Here is a 16,282-nt window from a genome sequence, read left to right on the forward strand (position 1 = left end):
AATGCAGGCAGACTGCATTTAACATAGAGTCACGTGAGCAACATTGGTGAACTGAACCAGTTACTAACCTTTGGTGAACCGCAGTCACACTCCTCCCCAGCATCCACCAACTTGTTGCCACAAAATGGGATGCTATAGGTTTCATCAGGGTTGGGAACATTAAGCAGGCAGCTTCCACCTTTGTTCAGAGTTAACTTCTCAAAGTCTTCTGCACTGCAGCTGCTGAAATTTCTGGACCCTCTGCAACAGAATATATTAGCAATTCTTTACACTATGTTTACTTATGAGTTATTCTTAACCAGCATTCTTGTGCTATAAAGAGTCAGTCTAGCAAAAATTAGAGCCAACAGCTAGAGACAGATGAGGACAATATAGTAAGATACCTCTAAATGTGGAATGAGGCATAAATCTTTCTGCTACATTCATAAAGCAAAAATCTTTACTTAAAGGAAAACTGACCACCCATTAAGAAAATATTTAAATAGTACCATGAGTTCAATTATATAACCTCCTGATGACAAAATAACGAACAGAGTCAAAATCAGAAAAATAATACAAGGGAACAAGTGTCATCTAAACAAAGGTCTGGGATCCATGAACTCCTGAGTTAAGTCATGTAACCTTTCAGTTCCCAAACACAAGGATAACATAGGGTTGTCCACAGAGCAAGCTAATGAAAATAAGCTAGGGTGTGAATTTAAAGTGTAGTAGCTATTCCACACTAGCTCCCCCTGTGGACATTTCTTATTCTGCACTAAAAGTGCCTTTGTGCAGTTTTACTCCTGGTGGAATTCTGCGCCACTGCACATGTGCAGAATTTATGTCCCGTACAGATTTCTTTGCTTCCCCACAGAAAAATTACTTTCTGACGGGGAGGCAAAGGGAAGCCACAAGAGCAGTCATATGACCCTTTCCAGCAGTATGCTTTGGGTACCCAGGGCAGCCAGCAGAGAGACAGACCACTGTGGGGCTGGGAACGGGACTAGTAAAGACCCAGCTGGTGCCTCCTACCCTGCACTGGGCTCAGCTGCTTGTCCCAGCTGGGCTGGGGAGGACTGGACTTCCTCTTCCCCTACACAGCATCTGGGGCTGTGTCAGACCCACCCCCAGATTTCTCCGCCACTGCAGGAGCTTCCTGCACCCACTGCTCCTAAGCTGCAGCAGGAGGGATCATTCTACAGGGAGCTGCTCCCGCATCTGCCCCCACCTCATACTCAGACCCTCCCGCTGAGCCCCAAACACACCCCACACCCAGAACCCCTCCGACAAGCCCCACTCCCCCTGCACCTGGACCATCCCAACGAGCCACTCGCACCCAGATCCCCACCCTACCGAGTCCCAACCAGCTGCACCTGGATCCCCACCCCATTGAGCCCTACTCCCCCAGCATCTGGACCTCCCCCACTGAGCTCCCCACACCCCAACCTCCCTGCCGAGCTCTGTCTCCCCCCCCCACAGACCTCCCCATTGAGCCCCAACCACCTTCACCTGGACCCCCCTGCAGAGTCCCATTACTGTTGTACCCAGAACCCCTCCACAAGCCCCTGAGAATCCAGATCCCCCCCCCCCAACAACTGCATCCCCCACTGAGCCACCCACACCCAGATTGCCCCACACAGAACCCTCTCAACCCACACCTGGATCCCCCCACACTAAGCTCCTCCACACTTGGATCCTGCCTTGCTGATCCTGCCCGCCCACTCCTGGTGCACCTGGCACAGAAGAGCAGGGCCTGGGGTGTTTCTGGGGCAGGCCCAGTCTTTGCGCCGTGTCAGGATTGGGTGCAGCCTCACCGTTAAGTCCATGTCCTGGGGGTGGGGGGAGCTGCACAGTGATCTCCCACCAGCACCAGTGGCCTGTGCTCCCCAATGCCATGCTGGAGCCTCCACATTTATTTGACAAATAAAATTTGCAGAATTTTAAAATACTGTGTGCAGAATTATTAATTTTTTGGTGCAGAATGGCATCAGGAGTAGCAGTTGAGCTTAGTCCACTTTAAGTGGACATCTTAGTTTATTCTGCATTAACTTCATGTGTAGATAACCCCTAATATTTGCCTTTCTCCTAAGCATGTTGTGAAAATTAATTAGCTGTTTATAAGAATGTTTTCAATAGTAACGGTGTCCTATAAATCTTTGTTCATTGTCTATGAACATATCCTCCAACCTGGCATAAAGGAAAGTTACTTACGATGCTCCAGAGTTCATAATACAGTTTTCTGCTCCACATTGACAAACTCTTTCATCATCATGGTTCATTCCCAGGTTATGACCCAGCTCGTGAGCAACAATTGATGCAAACATCTGCACACTGATTTGCCCAAACTACACAAGACCAAAACAAAAAGAGTGAATTACCGTCGTGTCTGTACTAGGACGAAGCCCATGTTCCCCCAGCCCCTTCAGAAACTTAGTACCAGGCTTAGTCACTGCATTAACGTGATCTTCAGAGTCGGGTACCTAGACGGTTTATGCTTTCTAACTTATACAAGTACATAGTTGACCGTAGATTGGTAATAGAATATAGAGGCTTGTGTCTCTAGCTTAATTGTTCTCCAGCTCTGGTCCAGGACCCCTGGTGGCCTGTGGAGCACCTACTTGTCTGTCATGCGGTGTTCTCTCTTCTCTGTTTCTAGCTGCTACACAGCATACAGAAGTTGAACTATGTCGAATAACTTACTATTACTTTTCCATATACACCATTCCCAGAGATGATCATGGATGGGCAGAGTCATCTTCACTCTATTAGATCTGGTGCATATTATGGGAACGTTTGAGAATCTCTGCTCCAATTCAACAGTTTGAAAGGCAACTCTGGCTAATTTAGTTGCCTACTGAAATAAATTGGGAGATCCCAGTTCAATTTCCACTGGGTAGGTATCCACATTACAAAAACCTCAAGGCTGTCACTTAGTGCCAATTGTGATCGTTAGTAGAGAAACTACCTGAATGTAGAGCTCACAGTGACTAAGTGCATGAGCAACAACAGAGGAACTGAACACTACTGCAGCTACAAGGCTGTTCTATAAATCCAGGAGTGACATCAGTTAGACTAAAAACACATGTGGTATCCATCTGCCACCAAGTCTGCACTATGGCACAGCTAAAGTTCCAGAACACCGGGCATTGCTGTTTACACCAGTGGGGCATCACACCTACCCATGCAGAATTAGACAGATCATCAGCCACTGCATTACTAGCCCAGGAACTAAACAACTGCCTTTTCTTCACCCCCAGACCAATGCACACCTCCTTTCATAACCACGCAAGCAGCAATTTGAGTATCTCTGGTGCAAGTTTTCTGTAACTATTCCAAGGAAGTGAGATTGCACAGTGATGATTTTGGTGCTGGCAAACGGTCTAAATGAGGAGTTCTGTTAATTGACTCCTTATTGAAATCTGCTCCTGCTGCTAATTGTGGAGTGGCTGAAAAGCCCACCTGCATATCGCTTTAGTTTCTCACAGTCATAGCGCTGTGAATCTCTAATTTTCACAACAGTGATACTGAAGTTACATTGCAGTTTCATGCAACAGGACAGTTGCCTAGCTAAATCCTTGCCCTCTGATTTGGGAGTGCTCTTTGTGAATCCAAAAGTCATGCACAGACTTGGGGATAGATTTCTAGAGGAGCACTTTGCTGTATTAATTTAGATGGGATATATGGGTCCAAAGAGTGAAAGGTGTTAAAACAAACCAGGCACTGTCCAACATGAAAAGGTATTAAACAAGGTTCAGAGTGTGGTACACAGAGACCTCAGCCTGCTTAGTACCATGGCAGAAGTCCTTTTAATTTTTTATTAAAGATACAGAAAGGAAGGAAAAACAGTTAAAGCAATTGAAATGTGAAGTATTAAATAAGACATTCATTTTAACATCATTCCTTTTTCTTCTTCCTTTAAGCTGGGTAAAGTTTTTAGAAAGAGAAAAAAAAACCCTTGTTTGACAGTCTTTCAGATCGTAATGGTAATAACTACTTGTCCTTTTGGGGGGAAAAAAGAAGTTAATTTAGATGGGCTGGAGCGGTCATTGTTGCTGTTGTTGTTAAAGTCCAGTTCCATTTCCTAGAAGGAAAAACAAGACATAACAAAGGGAGAGAAAAGAACAGCGAAGATAGAAAATGCAGTTTCTGTCTTTGGTATCGTCTTTCACTTGCAACTTCACAGCTGGAAAAAAACACAGGCCCAGCGCACAATTTTATTAGCCACTCTGAGACCTGGCAATTTTGTACCTGCATTAGGTTGTTTACAGCACTGCTTTTAGCTGCTTCTTTCTGGTTACTGGCTTACAGCAGTATTGCAAAATATAGTTTTGGCAACCTAAGCTGGACTTATTAAACAAAAGAGGAAAGAGACAGAAAAGAGAAGGCATAATGTGGGGAAGGAAAAGAACACACACAGGGAGGGATCAATGACAAACTTTCACATCCCAGGTGATGTTGGGGATTCAGCCAGAGCTGAAGGAGGTGGCCAAGTCATCTGGCTACTTCTTTCTGGCCCAGGCTGGTCAGGACATCTTTCAGGATTGGGAAAAAGAAGGTCTGGGGCCCTAGGATACAGTTGAGTTGGCAGTCATGATGGCGAAGCTCGCTCCTTCCTCTTCTCTTTCAGTCAGCCCAGTCTTTCCCTAGCAGCCTCTCACTCTCTCTCTCTCCCCCTCTCTTTTTTTTTTTTTTTTAAGGCCCCCACCAATTAGGTCTAGTTTCCGACACACCAATTTTGGTGAATTGATTTCCGGTCTCATACTGTTGTTGTTTACCAGACACGATCTAACAATGTCCTTGAATTATACCGAAATACCATTTTTTTTTTGGACTGATTCAGTCTGTCCCTTTTTTGCACCTTTTCCCCATCAGCATGTTAGTACAAGTTATCGTGACATTTTCTGAACTTTCACTTTTTACAGTTGAGCTCACAAGTAGGGTAAATGTGTAGATCCAATTATCACAACAACCCATAGCTCCCACTGACTTCAACCAGAGATATGGGTGTTCAGCGCCTCTCAGAAAGGAGCAAGGCCTTTGATACTCAATGCTGCCTGCAGAGGAAGGGCACTGACAGCTCCTAAGGTCTTAGAACGTGACCCAATCTGGGACTCTGAGTTGCAGTACGTATACAAAGGGGAGAGTTAAAGGAGGCAGAAAGCAGCAGCTAGTAAGAATTCTCTTGCTTCTAGAGGTTAAGTCAGATCCTTAATATTGTCTCCTTTGATATTAAAGACACAGAGTTCACATAAAAGTTTTATTTAAAGGGGTATTAAAGATATCCTACCACATTAATCCCTCCTGCATGGCTTTTGGAGCATACTGTTCCAACATAGGCCATTCCTGCAGTTCCACCAAACCCCTTCTTCCTAGAGCACATTAGACAGAAAAAAAATTAAAGAAGAGTCAACATAACTGTGCTGGAGGCACGACAGCCTAGAATACCACGACCAGCTGTGCCGCTGCTCAGGGCATCTTTCTGTGCCACATAAAAGCAGTCGTGGTTCCGCTTTTCAGTTACCTGACAGGAAGTACAGTGCCACGAAAGCACGACGGATATTAACACCATGCTTTTATTTAGACACTGGTTTGTTTTTTAAAACTGGGACCATATAATTTAGAGAGAGTCAATGCCCACTCCACCCCAAAATATAAATGTAAGTAATATACCAACCCTATTTTTTTCTTTAAGTTTCTATTGTAGTGGTTTCTTTGTTATTCTCCATTAACTTCCCTTTCCTCAGCTTCCCCTTTAAATTTTGTTTCTCCAATATTCTTATAGAAAGTCTGAGTGTAATACTACAACATGTACGGTGTTCAACCTTGCATAACAGGCAAGAGTACAGTGAAGTCTTAATATCAAACTTTATAATATCAAGCTTTTTTTGTGTGAAATAAATCTGCTGGAAGGAGCTACCTGCCAAACTGCCCTCTGACACATTGTAAGTTACCAAGCCTACATCGTGTGATCTCAGTACAGTATGCTACAGATTATTTTAGTAACAAGAATGTCCCACATGTGGCTTCCAAATATTAAACAAACTCCAGCTTAAGAAAGGGATGCTAATAGTGCAATGATGCAAAAGTGCCAGTGACATGGAGAAACAAGTTAATTCTACACAGTAAGGCTCAAACCATGTAACTTGCTTCTGGACATTGATGACAGAAACAGCTTGTGCTCCATTAAACCACAACATTCAACACTCCACAGCTGTGATAGTTATGGACTTCAAGGGAAAAGCCCTAGATCTACAAGTCTATCCAATAAATGATGTGACAAAGGCTTATCTGTGAAGTCACCCACAGCTGTGAGCTTTGTAATAAGAGAAATTAAGCAGCATCAAGTTTGGAACAATCCAAAAATTGTTCTAATTTTAGGAAAAAGAACAGGAGGACTTGTGGCACCTTAGAGACTAACCAATTTATTTGAGCATACAGCTCACTTCATCGAATGCTCATGAAAGCTTATGCTCAAATAAATTGGTTAGTCTCTAACGTGCCAAAAGTCCTCCTTTTCTTTTTGCGAATACAGACTAACATGGCTGCTACTCTGAAACCTCTAATTTTAGTGATATCCCCATTTGTCAGGAACAAATTGGTGCTGAATGTTCCCACTGCTTCAGTAAACAGCACGTGCAGCAGATTGTTTCCGACCGCTCATAGTAAAGCCGTTACCATGGAATCTTCATTTAATGTAACCTTTATGTCTGCAGTTACATGTTAATACAAATAAGCAAACTCTCCTGGCAAAGCCCTTTCTTAAAATTATTTCTGGATGGGGAAAAAGATTCCCAGCACTTACAGAACAAACTGGGCACTGTCATGTCGTCGACGCGTGACAAGATTCTTCTCTCGCCACTGTACAAAGTTCCCCAGCACATCGCCTGCACTTCCGTCTGTGCTAATCAAGTTTTCATACTTCCAAATCTCCAAGCCAACCAGCACGATGCGAATATTCAGCATAATGTACATCTGAAAAGGCAAAGAAAAGGGGAATGTAGAGCAAAGCTGAGAATGGACAGATCTGAGCATGCCATAGGATAAATTGTTTTTTAATATTATATATAATCACAGCACCAAAATCTAATTTTTCAGTTTTCCGATGTAATACGAATGTCAGTTTTCCAAATCATATATGTCCTGCTAATAAATTTTAGTAGGCTAAAGGACTAGTGCCTATATACCACAGCGATAGGGTGCTATAGAAAAAACAAAAAGATAGACAAATAGAAAGGATCCTGAACACAAACCAATAGTGTCCCCAGCAAACCAAAGTCAAATTAAAACAGAACACAACAGATCCATAGTTCTTAAGGCCTGAAGAGACAACTGTGATCATCTAGTCTGACCTCACCTGGATAATACAGGTCATCACACTTCCCTGAATTAATTCCTGCTTCAAAACCAATAGTTGTGGTTGAACTCAAGAATATCTTTTATAAAAACAAACAATCTTGATTTCAAGATTTCCAGTTATGGAGAATCCACCTCAATCCTTGGTAAATAAATACTACCACCACCTTACAGCTCCCTCTAGCTCCATAGTGAGATGTTGTCAGTTCAACAGTGTCATAAACAATACAGCTAAGGGTAGCATAAAATCCCTCCTTTACCTGTAAGGGATTAAGAAGCTCAAATAAGCTGGTTGGCACCTGACCAAAAGGACCAAATAAGGGAAGAAGATACTTTCAAATCTGGGGGGCCAGGAGGAGGGTTGTTTGTGCTCTCTCTGTTGCACTCTCTTGGGACAGAGAGAGGGACCAGGCAGGAAAAAAACATCTCCTAAACCCGTACCTGAAATAAGCATCTAAGATTACAAAATTTGTAAGTAAAGGCAAGGAAATGCATTAGATTATCTTTTGTTTTAGCCTGTGAATTTTCCCTATGCTAAGAGGGAGGTTTATTCCGGTTTTAGTAACTTTGAAGTTGAGCCTAGAGGGGAAATCTTTTTATAACCCTGTAAAATTACCTTCCATCCTGATTTTACAGAGGTGCTTCTTTTACTTTTTTCTTTATAATAAAGTTCTTCTTTTAAAAACCTGGTTGATTTTAGTGTCCTAAAAATAAAGGGTCTGGTCTGTACTTTTATTAAAGGCAATTGGTTGGTATATTATTCTCAAGCCTCCCCAGGAAAGCGAGTGAAAGGGGTTGAGGGGATATTTTGGGGAAATCGGAACTCCAAGTGGTCCTTTTCCTGAATCTTTGTCTAAATCACTTGGTGGTGGCAGCAATACCGTCCAAAGACAAGAAAAGGATTTGTGCCTTGTGGAAGTTTTTAACCTAAGCTGCCAGAAATGAGCTTAGGGGGTCTTTCATGCAGGTCCCCACATCTGTACTCCAGAGTTCAAAGGGGGGGGAACCCTGACAAACGGTAACTCCAAGGGAGGAGTGCTTCCCACTGAATCATCAACATCACTTCCAATAGGACACTGGATTTCCCTTGTTCATTCACTTACTAACCAGGTCCTGACCCTGCTTAGCAGGATTCTGACAAGATAACAGACCAAGGTGGTCAGTTTATAAAATTAAATACTTAAGTTGCAAGGCTACAACATTCAATAATATTGCCAATTTAGACACAGTATAGCTTTAACTTACACTATCCAGGTAATTTGCTAGATGCACCATCTCTTCTCTCACAGCAGTTTCACTCCTACCCAATAGTTCATACTGCAATATAAAGAGATTTATTAATGGAAATAAGACGTGATTGACATGATTATAAGACACAAGAGGAAGAACAACATATTTTAAGTATTATTGTCAGGCTCCAAGTTTCATGTTTGGAAGATAAAGCCTGGAACTGCTGTCAGAAAAAAAGCACCAGAAGAGGGCAAACTAGTAGGCAGCACATTTACAGATGGAGTCAGATCATCATCTGTTCAAGAGAGGCAGAACAGGAGGGAAATATTCTCCTTTGACCATTAGGATCCTTGACTGTAAAGCTCTGACCCTCTGAGGTTTTACTGTATATCCTATTTTGCAATGGTAGTAACATTGTATATATTTGAATTGTCTAGGTTATGTCTGGTATTGTCCTTTAATAAATCCATTTGTAATAATGAGGGCTGAAAGTACGTTTTAGTACAAAAAGGTACATTATTACTCTGCCTTAAAACGTTTTATAATTATTTGGGGTGTGGGTGTTTAAGTTACTTCTGAGCCCTCCACCATAAGCAAAGAACTAAGGAAAAACCAATATATAATCCTACCCTTTCTTTGTCCACAACTATGAACAGCTCCACATATCTTGTCTGGGGCAGTATAGCTCTTTTCCTCTGCAAACAGGAAGAAAAAAAACACATTTTCTTTGTAGTCAACAAGTTCATCTGTATAAACAAAGTGAGCTCATCCTAATCCATGCTCATATTTCACACTCAGTAAAACAAGTGCTTTACGAATGTAATCATAGAATCATAGAAGATTAGGGTTGGAAGAGACCTCAGAAGGTCAACTAGTCCCACCTGCTGCTCAAAGCAGGACCAACCCCTACTAAACCATCCCAGCCAGGGCTTTGTCAAGCCAGGGCTTAAAAACCTCGAAGGATGGAGATTCCACCACCTTCCTAAGTAACCCATTCCAGTGCTTCACCACCCTTCTAGTGAAATAGTTTTTCCTAATATCCAACCTAGACCTCCCCCACTGCAACTTGAGACCATTGCTCCTTGTTCCGTCATCTACTACCACTGAGAACAGCCGAGCTCCATCCTCTTTGGAACCCCCACTTCAGGTAGTTGAAGGCTGTTATCAAATCCCCCCTCATGCTTCTTTTCTGCAGACTAAATAATCCCAGTTCCCTCAGGCTCTCCTCGTAAGTCATGTGCCCCAGCCCCCTAATCATTTTCGTTGCCCTCTGCTGGACTCTCTCCAATTTGTCCACATCCTTTCTGTACTGAAGGGCCCAAAACTGGGTGCAATACTCCAGATGTGGCCTCAAATCTCTTCCCTTGATCTGCTGGCAATGCTCCTATTAATGCAGCCCAATATGCCGTTAGCCTTCTTAGCAACAAGGGCACACTGTTGACTCATATCCAGCTTCTCATCCACTGTAATCCCCATGTCCTTTTCTGCAGAACTGCCGCTTAGCCAGTCGGTCCCCAGCCTGTGGCAGAGCATGGAATTCTTCCGTCCTAAGTGCAGAACTCTGCACTTGTCCTTGTTGAACCTCATCAGATTTCTTTTGGCCCAATCCAATTTGTCTAGGTCACTCTGGACCCTATCCCTACCCTCCAGCGTATCTACCTCTCCCCGAAGCTTAGCGTCATCCGCGAACTTGCGGAGGGTGTAATCCATCCCATCATCTAGATCATTAATGAAAATGTTGGCCCCAGGACCAACCCCAGGGCATTCCACTTGATACCAGCTGCCAACTAACATCAAGCCATTGATTGCTACCCATTGAGCCTGCTGATCGAGCCAGCTTTCTATCCACCTTATAGTCCATTCATCCAATCCATACTTTTTTAACTTGCTGGCAAGAATACTGTGGGAGACTGTATCAAAAGCTTCGCTAAAGTCAAAATAGATCATGTCCACCGCTTTCCCCATATCCACAGAGCCAGTTATCTCATCATAGAAGGCAATCAGGTTGGTCAGCCATAACTTGCCCTCGGTGAATCCATGCTGACTGTTCCTGATCACCTTCTTCTCCTCCAAGTGCTTCAAAATGGATTCCTTGAGGACCTGCCCCATGATTTTTCCAGGGACTGAGGCTGTAGTTCCCCAGATTCTCCTCCTTCCCTTTTTTTAAAGATGGGCACTATATTTGCCTTTTTCCAATCATCCGGGACCTCCCCCGATCGCCACGAGTTTTCAAAGATAATGGCCAATGGCTCCGCAATCACATCAGCCTACTCCCTCAGCATCCTCGGATGCATGCATCCAGCCCGATGGACTTGTGCATGTCCATCTTTTCTAAATAGTCCTTAACCTGTTCTTTCACCGCTGAGGGCTGCTCACCCCTCCCCATACTGTGCTGCCCAGTACAGCAGTCTGGGATCTGAACTTGGCAGATGTGGTCACTAAGTTGCCTCTCCCATTCAGTAAGAGTCCCACACTTTCCCTGACCTTCTTCTTGTTGCTAACATACCTGTAGAAACCCTTGTTACCCTTCACATCCCTTGTTAGCTGCAACTCCAATTGTGCTTTGGCCTTCCTGATTACACCCCTGCATGCTCAAGCAATATTTTTATACTCCTCCCTAGTCATCTGTCCAAGTTTCCACTTCTTGTAAGCTTCCTTTCCGTGTTTAAGCTCACCAAAGATTTCTTTGTTAAGCCAAGCTGGTCACCTGCCATGTTTGCTATTCTTTCTGCACATCCAAAACACACCCAAAAGACAAAGCCAACTAAAAAAACATCATGCAAAGTAATAATTGCTCTGCACATGTTTTTGACTAAAGACTGGCCACATAACCAGTAAGTCCTGCTAAATTTTTAAAGTAAGGGGTTTTTTTTATTCCCATTCATGTTTTTTTAGAAAGGCAACACATATTTCTCTGCAGATTAAGCAGGGAAAATGGCAGTAGCTGTGATAAATACTAACTGTTAGTAGCTGCTAACAAATGCTGTAAAGAGAACAAACATACATGTTTTTCACATGCCTCACACATTTTATCGCTCCCATCTTTTTAGTCAAATTTAAACTAAGTGAAACAAGAAACCCCGAACAAACTTTGTTACACCATTCTCATAACCATCAAAGTAACAGTCCCAGTTTCAGCAAGGCCAATGCCATTCTAGCTTCTGACACAGAACTCTGTTGATGAGCCTCAATCCGGACAGCCGCATTCCTGCCCTCATCATCCCCTGTCATGCAGCTCTGTCAACAAACCTCAATCTCTCCTACAGCAACCTTGCTACTTCTTTTGTACGAATACAACCTGGAGGAAACTGTAACCGTTTTGTTCAGATATGAAAGAGCTATGGAGTTCTTACAGCAGGTAGAAAAATGCCTGTCAGAATCCTCAACTGTAGTCACCTCTGAGAGAAACCTGATACACCATTTCTGTCTTATTAGTTGAACAGTCATAAAAGCAATTCCAAATTGCAGTGTAGAGAAGACACTAGAATACTCACTCGCAGCAACTGAGTCATGCTGGGAGGGTGCTCATCCTCTGTGTGTTCTCTTTCAGGGTCTGTGTTGTTAACTCCACACATCATGGGCTCCTTCTTCACATTCTCCATTCGATATATAATGTGTTTGAGGCCAGAGGAGGACTCCATCGGCTCAATTCCATACGTGACATTTTCCACTTGCAGCAGTCCCCTAACAATCGGATGAATACACATTACTGCCAAGCAACTACTAGACTAAATGCAGAGGCTGCCGTTATCCAGACGTTTGGGAAGGATGGAGGAGGGAACAACAAACATATTACAGAAAGAAATATAGAATAAAAGCTTGGCCCCACTCCTATAGACGCTTGTGTGCTGTGCTTAACTTTAAGCATGCAAGCAGCCTCATGACTTCAGTGGAACAACCCACGTGTGTCATATTAAGCATATTCATAAGAGTTTGCAGTATCGGGGCCTTAATCACAGACTCTGAAAACAGAAATGTTTCAGTTCAGTTAATGTTGCCAAAGCAGTAAAGAGCAGTGATGTGAATGTCAATAATAGACAAATCAAGAAAATCCTAAGGGTGCTGAAATTACCTCAAGTCAAAGATTTTTTCAAATTAAAGTTGATCATAAAACACTTTAAGTGTCAAGTCTCAGTAAAATTGCTAATCAAGATTTTATTTAAAAACTCCCTAACACTAAATAATTGCATACAATACAAAAATGATCATTTAAATTAACTTTCTATACAAGGTTGTAAAAATACTAAGAACAGATGCAACAATTCCTGTTGGATTTACTGATGGCTGAACAGTGAAGTCAGTTGTTTTGGAGGGGTGGGGAGAAATTCTGGATTGGAATTTTTGAGGACAAACGGTTATAGTCCCACCAATCAAATAATTTTGTCTTAATCAAAGTATTTGTTCGTTTTGTATCAACAAAAGACTGCAAAAACATGATGGTATTAATTAAACACAATACTCTCATGCAGCCCAGCACCAACAGATGAAATACAGTTTGGCTCAAAACTAATTAAGTCAAAGGGAGAATAATATTCTGTTTCAGAGAACTGAATTATAACAATGCATAGTTGTGATAACTACATACACAAGAAGAGTTCTGTTACCTGAGTCCAAAGCAAGTGCTAACAGTTACGATGGAATCTGGTATCCCCTCCACATATCCCTGATAATGGCAGTGATCCTAAGGGAAAAAATAAAGAAATGAATTATGTATTATTTCTATACATACACAATGCAACTGACTACAACTGCTGCTGCTATTGTTCACCTTGCTGCACTAATGGTAGGAAGAGATCTCCTTCCCTAGCCTGAAGAAATGCGTGCATGGGATGGTACCATACATGTGTTTATCCTCCACATAGGTAAACATGGGGAATTATTAATCTAAGTACCAGGCGCTCTAGGACTCTTGTATTATTATTAAACACAATGAAAGCCAGCCTCCTTGTACCATAACTGCAGGTCCATTTCACAGCCCAACAGGACCAGCAATTCAGCACTACTGAATTGTCTAAGGGCACATGTACACTTAAAACACTACAGCAGTGTAGTGACACCAGGGTAGCACCTCAGTGTAGACACCACGTACAATTCTCCTGTCAGTGTAGGCAGGGCTTAAATTCATCTGGAGCCATGTGGAGCAGAGCTCCGGTAAAGATTTTCAACCCCCCTGGAGTTTTCATGGCATGGGGAGGGCTCTGGGAAATACTCTATGAGAATTTAAGCCCTGGGTGTAGGTAATCTACCTCCGCAAGAGGCAGCAGCAGCTAGGTTGATGGAAGAATTCTTCCATCGACCTAGCGCAATCTCCACAGGGACTTTGGTCAGCTTAAATACGCCACTCAGCCGTGTGGATTTTTCACACCCCTGAGCAACATAGTTATGGCAATCTAATTTTCTAGTGCAGACCAGGCTAAATCCCACCCTATTCGCTCGCTTACCTGAACAGTAGCAAATATATTCTTAGGCCTGGCGGCCTCCACTAGAAAATTACATCAGCATAACTACATCACTATGGGGTGCGAAAAATCCATCCTCTAAGCGGAGTGGTTAAGCCAACCTAAGTCCCTGTGTAGACAGCGCTAGGTTGACAAAAGAATTCTTCTGTCAAACTAGATACCACACCTCAAAGAAGTGGATTAGCTACACTGATGGGAGAATCCTACCTGTCAGTGTAAGTAGTGTCTACACCAGTGGTTTTCCATCTATGTCCTCTAGACTCCTTGGGGTCTGCAGATGAGGTCTAACATCTCCACAGGGGCCCGCGTCTCCATCTGAAATTTTTTAGGAGTGTGCAAACGAAAAAAGATTGAAAACCACCTGAAACACTACAGAGGCACAATCACAGTGGCACAGCTGTGCTGCTGTGGAGTTTTAAGATTTTACAGGTCTGTCTACACTGAAGTCTACTCTCCTAATGTATGTTCTAGTATTACTCAACCAGGCTCAGATAAACCGTCTGTGAACAGTCTCTGGACTTGAAGCTGAGTTGTCCAACTTCAACGTTGTTTGTTCTCCCCTTCCCACCCTACCCCCCATAAATATTTTAAGCTCAACCCAGTGAGCAGGGCTTAAATTCTCCCCGAGTATTTCCTGGAGCCCCAGGGCACCGAGACTCCTGCAGGTTTGAAAATATTTACTGGAGCTCCGCTCTGGTCAGCTCCAGCTGAATTTAAGCCCTGCCAGTGAGCCATTCAGCCTTCCAGGAACGAATTTTGCATGATACACCCTTTGGCTTGTTTATAGCCTCTCTCTGGCTAGAGCGAGGTAAACATCTGCTATTACTGCCAATGGACAGACACTCTGTGCTGCCTAAACACGCCTCAACCAGCCCTGACGAGGCACTGTCAGGAAAACAGAACAATGCCAGATGAAAGCCATTATCCACTCAAGCTTGACTTCCAAAGAGATCCCAGGACAAGACACAAAACGATCCATTCTAATGCAGCAATTCCATCCCCTGGGAGCAAAACATGTGGTTTCACAGCCCACTAAATACACAAGATTTACATCACACCCCCATCACAAAAACCCATACAGAAGCATGTCCAACATGCTCTGTACTCTACCTGGCCCGGTTTTGTAAATTATCCTCGGGGGCAAGTACAAGGCAAATGCATTTCATTCTGTGCCACACAGAATGTTCACTGCATTGCAGCTGTAGCTCTAAGGTTCTCTAGCAGACATATTTTTGGAGATCACTGTAGTTGTCAGGCAGCTGAAATCATTTGTTCTTTGGCCTGGTGCCTTACAAAGTTCTTAAAGCATGTAATAATCCCCCAGAGCAACAGGGCTTGTCATAGCCGCTGGCTGAACTAAAGCCTCGCTATAAGCACAAACTGTGTTCCTCCTCAGATTCAAGTACCTGCCTTTCCATAGAAAGGAAAAGGGGGGGAAAAACCCTAAACACTCAGTTGCTCCATTTCCAAGCAAGAGATACTGTGCATCACACCAGACACACAAACAACAGAGCAGACTTATTTTAAACAAGGGGAGGGTGGAGAAAGTAAAATGTGCATATATTTGTTATGACATGAGGCACCATTTGTGTTTGTTCCATGAAACCAGTTAATCATTCTTTGAAAATGTAATGTCTAATGGCCATGTGGTGAAGCAAGGGGGGTGGAAGCTGTCGCAGCAGCAGCTTGCCCGTATGGGGAGAAGAGTTGTGCACACTTTTTCTAGTTAAGCAGTTCTGATTATAATCCAGGGACCACTAGTGCTATAGGATCCGAAACATTTAATGATCCAAGCAGTTGGGGGAGGAGTATGGCTAAGAGGGAGACGGTCCATGGAAGTCATTATATTCTATATCTGGTTTTATACTGCGTCAAAATGCCATAAAGAGTTGTATCTGAGAGTCACTAAAGTGAACCCCCAACAGGGTGTTTTGCCCCCCTTGATTGCTCTGACACCTGACAGACAGGACTAACGCCCTGCAAGGGGAGGTGGCATTCAGCGAACAATAGAAATATTACGTTGCTCTTGTATTTACAGTTTTGAAACACCAGTATAACCAGAATATAATCAGAAAAGACGCTCAGTGGCTAATCAAAACAACTATTTCCTTTTTTAATTAAAAAAATTAAGATTTAAAAAAAAAACCCACACACAAACAGGAAAAATTCAGTTTTTTAAATAAAACATGAGCGCACACCCACCCACCTGCCTACCCTCCCACCCATCACAGAAAAGTGTGATTTTTCTACTGTTACGTGCA

At 43.1% G+C, this 16,282-nt stretch overlaps 1 protein-coding gene across 5 annotated transcripts in view; it reads right to left on the reverse strand.

Moving 5' to 3' along the window:
• Positions 1-16,282, reverse strand: part of LOC140903715 (disintegrin and metalloproteinase domain-containing protein 9) — a 47,881-nt gene that overhangs the window by 11,773 nt on the left and 19,826 nt on the right. For 4 of the 5 annotated variants that reach the window (XM_073325455.2, XM_073325456.2, XM_073325457.2 and 1 more), the window contains exons 5-12: positions 13,167-13,243; positions 12,057-12,246; positions 9,192-9,257; positions 8,578-8,649; positions 6,782-6,951; positions 5,267-5,348; positions 2,191-2,324; positions 69-240 (exon numbers count right to left, since the gene is read on the reverse strand). In XM_073325455.2, the coding sequence (XP_073181556.2) occupies positions 69-240; positions 2,191-2,324; positions 5,267-5,348; positions 6,782-6,951; positions 8,578-8,649; positions 9,192-9,257; positions 12,057-12,246; positions 13,167-13,243 (963 nt within the window). Of the gene's footprint in view, positions 1-68; positions 241-2,190; positions 2,325-5,266; positions 5,349-6,781; positions 6,952-8,577; positions 8,650-9,191; positions 9,258-12,056; positions 12,247-13,166; positions 13,244-14,228; positions 14,251-16,282 lie in introns of those variants that run through there. The other variant, XM_073325459.1, reaches the window with a different exon arrangement.

Source organism: Lepidochelys kempii, chromosome 26 (assembly GCF_965140285.1).
Source record: "Lepidochelys kempii isolate rLepKem1 chromosome 26, rLepKem1.hap1, whole genome shotgun sequence".
Classification (NCBI taxonomy): domain Eukaryota; kingdom Metazoa; phylum Chordata; order Testudines; family Cheloniidae; genus Lepidochelys; species Lepidochelys kempii.